Source organism: Nannospalax galili, unplaced genomic scaffold (assembly GCF_000622305.1).
Source record: "Nannospalax galili isolate Female #2095 unplaced genomic scaffold, S.galili_v1.0 scaffold31, whole genome shotgun sequence".
In the NCBI taxonomy this organism is placed as follows: domain Eukaryota; kingdom Metazoa; phylum Chordata; class Mammalia; order Rodentia; family Spalacidae; genus Nannospalax; species Nannospalax galili.
Window position 1 is genome coordinate 1,331,852 of NW_008332149.1, and position 11,341 is coordinate 1,343,192.

The following is an 11,341-nucleotide window of genomic DNA, read 5'->3' on the forward strand; positions in this document are numbered from 1 at the left end:
TATGCAGAGACTCCTTTTATCAGCAGGGTGCCTTCCCAGCATCTTCCTGTCTCATCTTTTGAAGTTGCTGTCACAGAAACATGGCCTCCGGCTCTGAAACTGCCAGGTTTTCCTGTGTGATTTTCAGGCAGTCTGACAGCCTGGGAGGAGCCCACCTCTACATGTAAATAGGGCATCCCACAAAGTACCTATCAGCTAAGGCTTTTACCACTACCCCCACAGTATAAAGTATCCTGGTTTTCCCTCAATAATCGGAGCTGGGTCACTAAGACCTGGAGCTGAGCTGAGTCACTGAATAAAGGAGCTCTACCTGACTGAGCTGAGTTCTGTGTCTTACTGCCTACAATTCAGTCTCTCCGGAGGGGGCTGTCCCTTCGTGAACAATGACTCGCCCGGAGATTCTGCTTTCACGGTTCCTGCACCTCCCCTCGTGACCTGGCAGCCGACGGGGTCTAGAACCTCGAGGGAGTGCCTGGTAGATTGGAAGGGAACATCCAGTAGTCGTGGAGACCCTCAGCAATGGGGTGCGCCCAGCAACCCGGCGCGAGGGACCCGACCCAGCGGAGCACGAGAGACAGGCGCCAGCCAGCAGCTGGCGCTCCGCGAAACCCGAGCGCCCATAGCATCTACCTGTTGATTTTTATATCCATGCTCAGGTGCCAAGGATCTCAGAAAGTAACCTACTGGCTAGCAATAATCAGATACATGGACATTAGAGATGCATGTGAAAACATCTAAGTGTTAGTAGCATTAAAATGAGTTTTTCTGTATGTATATTTTAAAATGAAATGACTATCTTCTTTAAAGGTTAAAACCTCATTCAATTTTATGTCTTATAGGCTTTATACCGAGTTCAATATTGTATAACTGTATTAATTCAACTGTGAACCTAAAACTTTACAGCCAATACTGAAAGAGATGCATCTTTGCTCTGGAAATTGTTATTGAATATGTTAATGCTATAATGAAATGTTTCTTCTAATCACGTGGTTATTAAATAATTAGAAAAAGAAAAGTGATAGTTATTGCTGGGGATGCTTTAATTAAAAACAGATTTCAGTGGGTGCTAGAGCGATGGCTCCATGGTTAAGAGCACTCACTGCTCTTGAAGAGGATCTGGATTCAATTCCCAGCACCCACATGGTGGCTCACAACCACCTGTAACTCTAGTTCCAAGAGATTTGGCACCTTCTTCTGATCTCCCCAGGCACCTGCAGTCACATGGTGCACATACATACACTCAAACATACATGCACATTTAATAGATAATTAGATAGAACAGAGATTTCAAAATGAAAGAATATAAGTACCACACAAATATTTGCACGCCCTGCCTTAGTTCAGGTGACTTCAATTACCTTCTAAATGTACCAATGGCTATTAGCACACTGTGTCCAATGTGTCTAACAGCCCATGCTGCTAGGCTAATTCTGCAGCACCCCCAAATGAGAGGCAAACACTGGTCACCCACAAAACAGTGAAACTTGGTGGTATTACAGACTGCTTTGATGGAATTCTAAACCAAAACTCCAACTACATTTTTAAAGAAAATTAAAGCAGGGGTGGGGGCTATGGATGAAATGAGGGGGGTGGGAATTGCATTCACTGACAGAGCGCTTGTCTAGCAAGTGCAGGGCCCTGGATTTGTCCCTTAGCACTGAAAAAAAAGATAAAATAAAAATGAAATGAAAAATAAACGTACACAAACTCTCCTCCTAACAGAACTATCTGAAGTCACTGAAGAAGCTGGTGCATCACCAGTATCGTGTGCAGAGTCTTCCTGGCTTATTGTTAGAAATTTAGGCGAGTGAGCAAGTTCGTTGTTCTAGGTACGTTGGACAAGGGGCCTCTCCCATTTGGCGCGCAAATGTATTTTTAGCATTGATAATGTGCTGAAAATTAGTCCTACAATTTTGGGGAAATCTAGAGTTATGTTTCTATTTCTAGGTCAAAAGTTTCCATTGGAGACAATTTGTTCCCCAAAGGAACAAATTGGAAAACATTTCTCAGTGTCACAACTGCAGTGAAGATACTACAGTCACTAGTGGGTAGAGGTCAGGCATGCCTCCAAGAATGAGCTGACCCCAGTGTCCTCAGTGCTGGGATTAATATCCTGCCCCACACTGGTTGTAATACTCACTACTTCTTCAAAGATTTGTGATCAGCAATATCTGACATGAACTCATACTCAACCGGACACTAAAGCTATTCTGTTTTATAAACCTTATTTGTGTGTGTGTGTATCTGTCTGTCTGTCTGTCTAGGCCAGAGGTTATTCCTAAGGCACTGTCCACCTTGTTTTTTAAGATGGGATCTCTCATTGGGATCCAATGCTCACTGATTAGGCTAAGCTGGCTTGCTAATGAGTCCCAGAAATCTACTTTCTGTCTCCCAGCACTGGGACTGTAACTGCATACTCCTGGCTTTATTCATGGGTTCTGGGGATCAAACTCAGGTCCACATGCTTACATGGCAAGCTCTTTACCAACTAAGCTAACTCGCCAGCTCTATTTTTTTTTTTTTTCTTTTGAGACAAGGTCTCCCCTATGAAGACCAAGCTAGCCTGGAACTTACTATGTAGTGCAGGCTAACCTTGAACTTTCATCTATTTTCCTTCTTACCTCAGCCACCAGAGTGCTGGGATCATATATAGGTAAACATAGCCACATTCAGTTTAGGTAACAAAGTTTTAATAGTAAAAATTTTGTCTTCATTCATCACAGTGTCTTTGAGTGATTCACCTTACTGGTGACTCAGGTTGTCTCTTTTGGGGACATCTCGAAATCTTTATAATGGAAATGTCCATATCTGCTCCCATTTTTTATGTATAAAATCCATTTTTATGTATAAAATCCATTTCAACATCTTACAGCTAATAAATTCCTCAGCTCAAGTCCTGAGCTCTGGCACTGTTCATCTCTCTTTACTTTGGGCACGCTTAAGTGGCAGGGATGATTTGCAATTACAGATGTGCTGGCAATACCCAAGGGATGAGTGCAGATGCAGTCTTGATGATGAGATGCATATTATTGGAAGGAGAGGTGGCTCTTACCCTCACATATAACACTGGCGTCTTCTCCAGGACCACAGTTATGTAGGCACCAGCCGGCATGAGGACACTGCCCCAGGAACTCTCTACCCCAGTGCAGTCCATATCATCAAGCAGAAACTCGCCTTGGCCATCACCAAATTGTCCCTGGACAGGGGCTCCGAGGGCACATCCACAGTTCAGCTGTCGGCATACCACCTCAGCCTCCTGCAGGTCCCACTGGTCATCACAAACCCTGCCCCACTGACCGTGGTAGAAAACTTCCACTCATCCAGAGTATCTTCCTGACCCATTCATGAGTTGCAACTGTGGCCAGTCTTGAAGGTACAAAAGTATTGTCAAAAGAAACCTACTCTGCATGGACCTATTTGCTTAAGCACAGGCCAAGCATTTATTATAAATCTGCCAGGACACAGAAGGCATATAGTACTGGGGATCTTGTGATTAGCAGAATGGATCTGATCCTTGCTGTCACAGAGGTTAGACTTTAGTTTCAGAGCCAGGAGGAGGTGGTCATTTTAATACAGAATTAAATGGAGATCTGTAAACATATCAAGTACTAAGAATCAAATGTGTGTGTGGAGGTATTCATAATGGTTGAGAGTGTGTGATGGGCAGTGGGGATGGGGATATCTTTTCTAAGTGGTGACAATGGTCTCAAGGCTTGAAGAAGAGTAGGAAGGAGTTAAATGGGCCAAGAACAGAGGGGAAGAGGACCGAGCCCTCCTCATTGCAGTAAGAAAAAGAAGACAGTAAAAACCAAGTCCGTAGAGTTTTACGAATGGGGTGAATACACAGAGATTCTCTGGTAAAGTCATTCTATTCAATAATATTTGTATGACTAGAGCTTTACCCACTAGTCAGAAACATATGACATACCAAATCATATCCCCTAAGGGATTGGAAAACCCTGACTCACCACCAGGTAATGGTGTTAAGTTTTTAGCATCTAAGAGCAAGGAGACATAAACAGGAATCACTGTCATGCAAAGCAGCTCACCCAAGTTTACTGTATGTGTGTATTTCATGGAGTAGACATTAGCTGGGTGTGCTTGGGTTTGAAAGCAGGATGTGTTCGTAGGTTCTGATTAGGGGAAAGCAAACAACTGATGTGTTCAGGCGGCTCAGAGTTATTTAGCAATTGGATTATTTGCACAAAGATACTGACTTCCAGAAAGCAAAGGGTCAAGGGCTTATACAAGAGTACTCTCATGGCACCCACAAAGGGACTTTAAGGAAGGAGCATTAAGAGACACAGGTTATTAAATATAGACTTTTCTCCATTATCATCTGATAGAGAACTGAAGGGACAAGGTATCCTGGGGATGTCCCTCACTGCCTCTGAAGTTAAGGCTTTCCTTAGTCAATCTGAGTTCAATTGCATCTGTGGATAAAAGTTTCTGAGAAGAACTATGCCTTCCTTTGAGCCTTCTGTGAGGCTGATTGAAAGACTGAAATGTTGCAAGACCAAAGCCAAATTATCCTGGGGCATCTTTAGCCTCCTTAACAGCTGTTTATTGCTCTGTATAATGTAACATATTCATGACCATTAAGCAAATCCTTAGATATATATGGACAGATCCCTAGTTCCCTATAAGAATGACGTTTACAATATAGATATAACCTGGACTGGTAAAGACTTTTACCTTGTAACCAAAAAGTTACTGTTTCTGATGTAAACAAGCTCACTGAGTCATGTGCTCCTCTTGGGACCCGCACACCTGACCTTAATCCCTTGGGACCCTCCACCTAAGAGTGAATGAATGTGGGTATGCATGATTGACATATCATCAAAGTGCCGGAAGCTGCATGTTTTTCTCACTGAAAACAGTGAGAATTGGGAAGTCTCTAATTGTATGTGTGATGGTCTTGGCCTAGGGATTAAATGACAAGGGTCTCTGAGAAGTGTGGGTCTAGGCTTCTACTTCCCCAGTTTATGCTGGAGATCTTGTTCCCATAAAAGAATGAGTGAGGCCTGGCTCAACAGCACAGTTCCTGAGACCTTCGAAGGAACGGGTTCTCAGAGTTCAGGGTCTCTTTTGACTTTGAAATGAATGCTGAGTCAGGCTGTTTCTTTTTTCAGGCATTACTGTAGGGTGGCTTAGAAACTGCAGTTTCCAACCAACCAAAGTGCTAAGGATGTTGTCAATAGCATCCGAGGCCTATAACAGAGGTGTCCCTGCTTTGACATAACCATACCTAATGGTTCCATCAATGTGTTCAAAAAGTGACTTTCCTTGTTCTGCTATCTTACAAACTTCATCAAGCTGTTGCTTGATGTTGGGACATGGATTTGGGGCAACATGAATCTGTATTTCCATGTCATGGTCACTCATATCTGGCTCCAAAATAAACCATCTTTTATCCTCCTTTGAGGCAAGAGTTGTGTTTCTACGTCAACACGTCTTTGAATTATAATTTGCCAACCTATCTTCATATCCTTCCTCCATAATTCTCTGAAATACATTTCAGAACAAAGCAATTTGGGAATAAAATACTTCCCGCATGGTCAAAGCCTAGGGATCTACCTTTTCTTAATTGACTCCTTTGTTTGTGTTCTGCTGTCCTTGCCTCCCACTTTATGGTACTAAAGACTGTGTTAGAGGACTGGGAGTACTTGTAGATGTTCTGTTAAAGACATGCCGAGGTACAGCTCGTACAAAACTCTCTTGAAGTTTCATATTCTACAACAATACATTTAGATTCTATAAGAAAAAAAAGAAGGCAGAATGCAGGGTGAGTCTATGGGAGATTAAATCCTACAATGCCCTGCCTTGCTGATGCCCCATATCTGGGTCCCCATTGTGAAATCTCAGCCTGAAATTAGTCGTGCATGGGGCTGTTTCAGTAACGCAATTGCTGTCTTAGAAGGAAAGCTGTTTGGACTTGTTCAACATTTGTGGGAATACATACATGTTAGGGTGAATCACACCTAGGTCTTTCAATATGAGTTGATTTGCCAAGCCTCTCAGCCTGAGAATGGGGCAGAGGACACCCACAGGCTAAGGCGGTACATCTTCTAAGGGGCTAATGCTACCCAGTGCTAAGTATGTCAAACGTTGATTCATATTCAAATAAACATGGTTTATTATTATCATTTGGACTCTGAAAGAGGATAGGATATCAACGAGAATCTCTGTGTAGGTCAGTTAACCCTGCCACTAATGCAGGTTGAGGAGCAAGCAGGAGTTTCCTCCTTTCTTCCTCCCAACTCTACACCTTGCTTTAGCCTCCAAAGTTGGCTTATTAGGGACATAGCTGTTCTGTCTCTTGGAGGTTGATACCCTAAAAAGCAGGTGCTCAGGCACAGTGTCATTAGAAGCCTAATTCTGGGGATACAGAAGGATGGGGGAGTGGATCACAATGCACCACAATCAACTCCAGCATTCTGTGAAAAGCCATATAATTACTGTCACAATAATCATTCCCATTTGGTTAGAAAAAGGTTAAAGGATGTGCAATGACACATTAAGCATGGAGAGAGGAGGCGTGGGAGGTGGAACAGTGGGGGGTTGGTTACCCTGGGGGACTGAAGGGAACAGTGGGGGGAGCCACAATTAGAAGCTCCCCCTTTAGTGCTCTGTGTATGTGTATGTGTATGTGTAGATACATTTAAGTTTACTGCAACAAAGCAACTTATGTACACTTTCGATGTTTAAAACTGAACATTATCTTTTCTTTCTAGTGAAAAAAAATTAAATAAACGAAATTGCAATAGAGAATGTCAATTCCAAATAAAATCTTACAGGCTTTGAGTGACAACTCTCTAAGAGTCACCATTAGGAGAGAATTTTATTTTAAAAGTGTCATCTTAAACTTGAAAGATGTCTGTTAAATATCACAATTAAACATGTCAAAGGAGAATCTATGTTTTCAAATACACATTTGACCCTCCCAAATATCTCAAACATATCGTGTGCTGACTTTCTAAACTCTTTTTCTTGTAACTTTTTTTTTTTTTTGGTCTTTTAATTATTAAACATGAGAGAGTAGACAGATACATATTGGCAAATGCTAACTGTCCATATTCACATAGAAACACTGTGATCTCTGAGCCCAATACACAGAGAAAAAGGGAAAAAATGCTAGAATTCTATGTAGTGGAACATGGGGCCGAGTACTCCCGGCTTCCAGCAGAGCCAAGGGGGTAAGAGGCTTCCCAGTGGTGGTGTTGATCCCACACAGTGTTTGCTGAGTGCTGTCTCTATCTTGAAATTCCTCCCGGTTCTTGTGCTGGGACTCACAGATTACAGGCAACCCTGAAGCTCACCTGGGTGCTTTCATTTCTGCCTAGCATTCCTTCCAGTGTAGCTGCTAGCTGCCTAAGTGGAAGCAAGAGAGCGTGGGGTGGTACAAGACAGCCCCACACCGCTGCTGCTTCCCCAAAAGGAGACGTTTCACAAGTGGTTTTCCACGGGAGTGTGTCTTGGGAAGGTGTCTGAGACTGGGCTTTTGAACCCACTAAAATATTACTTTACAAAGGCATCCTTCGTGTCAGGGGGAGAAAGGAGGAAACTCAGGGAATGATTTGACAAAGTACAAAAATCAATACTCAGAAAAGGTGCAAAGCAATTTACATGAGCAGATAACACCAATGTCTTCCCCATGCCCACAGTTGTGGATGAACCAGCCAGTGTGCGAGCACTGCTCCAGGGAGGCCTCAGTCCCAGAATATGGCACATCGTCCAGAAGAATGGGGCCACAGCCCTGGCCAAAGTAGGCCTCGCCATGAGCCAACACTACTGACCTGCAGGCCAGCTTCTGGCACACAACCTGTGCTTCCTGCTTGCCCCACAGGTCATCTCACACTGTGTCCCACATGCCCTCAAAATATACCTCCATTTGGCCAGAACAGCTGCCAGAACTTTCCATGAGCTGTACAGGAAGCCAGTCTTTGAAAGAAAGGCAGCCCTGACCCCTACCGAGTGTTGGTGAAGGGAACCACACCCCCCATCTTCCTGTTCATCTAGAGCATCATCTCTGTTCCCAGCATGAGGTGAAGCCTTTTACAGTGACATCTTTGTAAGGATTGCAGATACTTCGTTAGGGTGCTATTTATATGGGGGGTTGGCAAGGGCAGTGGGCTTCCTAGTGTCACAGCATTAGCCAATGAGGAGCAGAAGACATCAGATCTCCATAGGATCTCCTTGTTTGGGATAGGAATCTCTACCAATGGACCAGGTTGGGTTCCTCTGTTTCAGGTCATAAGGCTTTGCTTTGTTCTTTTAGACTGCATTTCTTTCTGTACCCTCCTGGCTCCAGCAAGAAAATCTTCATCTAACAAGATCGAAACTGTCCAATTCTGGGCCCCTTTTCTCCTGGATTCTTGGGTACTTTTCACTGTATTACTGTTGGCATTGAGCCAGGGGTGTTGGAGAAATACAAGTGCCCAGTGAGTGAATGCAATGTGCATTATCATGTGCAGTGATGGGGCTGCTCTCTCCTGTCACCTGGGACTCACATTTCACCTCTGAGCACTCTGCAGGGAAGCATCCAATTTGGCTGTCCCACTGACTCACAGGCAGCAAGCTTTGTTATGGTGATGGATAGTGGATAGTAGACATCTAAGTTGTGGTGTGATAGTAGCCCAGTCACCTGAGTTTGCATCTCAACTTGGTCACTTACTAGCTATCAATGTGAGCTGCTTAAATTCTCTTTTCCTCATCTGTAAATGGAAATGATACCTGAAAGGGTGGTCATCACAGGTACAGTGCCTGGCATAGAGGGAGTATGGAGGAGGTAGCAATTTTTACTATCTCTATTTTCTGAACCAGTAACTATACAAATGAGGACTATACATTCCCAAGGCTGACAAGGGAGAGCTGTGGCAGAGGAGGGAAAGGAGCGGGGGATGTTCCTGCTGTCTCCCTTCCTCCCAGTCACCTCAGAGAAGTGCCTTCAACGTGTAGCGTTCAGATATGCCATGTTTCTTCTCAGGGAAAGCTTGCTAAATGTGAAGGTTCTGGGGTAGAACCATGTCTAGGAGTAAGGCCCAACAAGTTCTTAGAGTGATTCTCATGCACCCCAACATTTAAGAACATCTGAAACAGATCTGCTTAGTCACTGTATAAGAGCCAGGAAGGGTCTTGGCAGCATCTCTGTCTTATTAGGAAGAAAACTGGGGTGTCTTTATGTCTGAAGATGAGTTACTTGCCCTACTCAGTGGAGACCCGGTCATCTTCAGGGACTTTGGTTTCTCTCCCTCCCGACCATCCTCTCCCTGTCCTCCAGCAGGCCACGGGTGTTTTCTGGCTGGGTGGGACTCACCTTCCTGCTGCTCCACAGACAAGCCTTGGATGGAGCTTCTCTTAGGGCGTCCCTTCCCCTGTCTTCCTCTGAATCCTTTGATGTCTCTCCTGTAGCAAGCTGAGACACATCCACCACGTTAGAGCCCTACAGGGATCACGGACACAGCCAGCCCCACTCCACAGAAGTCTCCTGGGCCCAGCTCCAAAGCCACCAGCCCCAGGCCCAGCAAAGCAGGGCCTGGAATCTAAATCCTAGGCAGCCCCCAATGGCATTCCAACAGAATAGACCCCATGTTCTGGAATTCTTTTTCCTTAAGCTGTTGCCTTGGGGCATAGTTGATCTTAAAATTCTCCAATTCTATCAGTTCTGTGTTTTCGTCAGCTAGTGTATCTTATTATGATTCTCTGACCATTGGCGTTAATCTGGAAGAATTTTCTCTAAGTGTGTTACAGTTTATATATAAAGTCTAGGACACTCTTTTAGTTAACTTGGTGCTTTCTAATGCTTCTTAGATTTGTCTTTTTACAGTTTTTCCTTTTTAATTTTCTATTCTTATTTTCATCATTTTTTCCCCATTTGGGTAGTTCTTTAAGACTACTCCTCTTATCCCACCTCCATTTCTAATTTTACATTGAGGGGTTGTCCTTTTTTGGAGACAGGGTCTCACTATACAGTCCTGGTTGGCCTGAAACTCACTATGTAGACCAGGCTAGCCTTGAATTTACAGAGATCTGCCTGCCTCTGCCTCCCAAGTGCTGGGAGGCCCATCCCTGACTTTTGTCTTTTAAAGGTAGTTTGGGTGAGAGAGAAGGTATTAGGCTCCTGCTCAAAGTAAATATAGTAATCTCTTAAAAAAAAAAAAAAAAAAAAAAAAAAAAAAAAAAAGCTGGTTCCCGACTCCTTCTGGTTAGGCGTAATAACACTATGATAATGCACATAAGGGCTGTCCTCCACTGCAGCCCCTCTGGCAGATTTTGAACCATGAGTCTGCCTGTCCTTCTGCCCTGTCTGTCCCAGCCAATAGGAGGTGACTCTGCTCAGTAGGCAATCAAGGACCTAGGCCTATGGTACTTGAGTCTGGAGAACTTTATTAGCCCAGTTAGTTTCTTGGTGTCTGTTGGGAGAGCCTGCTGTGCCTGGTCATTGGATAATGCCCTGGGACATATTCAAAGCATCCTCATCCTGGTCCCTTTGTCCTCTCCAGATGAGCACCAGATCAGGCAGTACACAGTCTAGTGAGCAGAGGTATGAGATAGGCTACAAGACAGCAGAGAGCTCTAGGATTCCTGGAGTCTAGAGCTGGTGCTGGTAACCCTTACACGATGCCCGTGGTGTGGCCCCATGAGCCTCAGCACTGGACTGAGACACTCAGACAGTGTTTCCACCCCCATGGAATAGATTAGAAAGTTAAGACACACGGAAGCCAACATACCTTTCCAGACCCACAGCTGGTGAGGCTTGGTTCCAGGGGACATTTAGCCTGTGAACCCCCTGGCCTCCCTGCATGCTCTGCTCCTCTCCATACTTTGATTCTTTCCTTCGACTTTGACTCTTCTTTCTCTCCACTCCTCTTATCCCACCTCCATTTCTGATCAGTCCTTCCATTTCCCATCTACCCAGTATTCCCCAAGCCCTTGAGACAAGGTCCCTCTGTGTAGTCCAGAACAGTGTCTAATTCTCCATCTTCCTGCCTCATCCTCCCGAGTGCTGGGTTCACAGGTGCCACTATGCCTAGCACCCAATATTTTTTATTAATAATTCTAAATCCTTATGTCTAAGTAAGTTTTTTACTCATCATCTCATTCAAGGTGACATGGACTATAGATGATCAAGAAAGAAAGAAAGCCGGGCGTGGTGGTGTACGGTATTTAGTCCCAACACTTTGGAGGCAGAGGCAGGTAGATCTCTGTGAGATTGAGTCCAGCCTAGTCTATTTAGTGAGTTCTAGGCCAGCTGTGGTTACAGGGAGACCCTGTCTCAGAAAAACCTAAAAGAAAAAAGGAAGGAAGGAAGGAAGGAAGGAAGGAAGGAAGGAAGGAAGAC

The 11,341-nt window shown here is 44.3% G+C and overlaps 1 protein-coding gene across 1 annotated transcript in view; it reads right to left on the reverse strand.

The window, feature by feature from the left end:
- The window catches only part of LOC103729315 (putative DMBT1-like protein), a 57,067-nt gene extending 46,294 nt beyond the window's left edge, over positions 1-10,773 (reverse strand). Inside the window, exons 1-3 of the mRNA XM_029560711.1 lie at positions 10,731-10,773; positions 9,289-9,415; positions 3,959-3,963 (exon numbers count right to left, since the gene is read on the reverse strand). Of these exons, the coding sequence (XP_029416571.1) occupies positions 3,959-3,963; positions 9,289-9,415; positions 10,731-10,773 (175 nt within the window). The remainder of the gene's footprint in view (positions 1-3,958; positions 3,964-9,288; positions 9,416-10,730) is intronic.
- Positions 10,774-11,341: the final 568 nt, after the last annotated feature.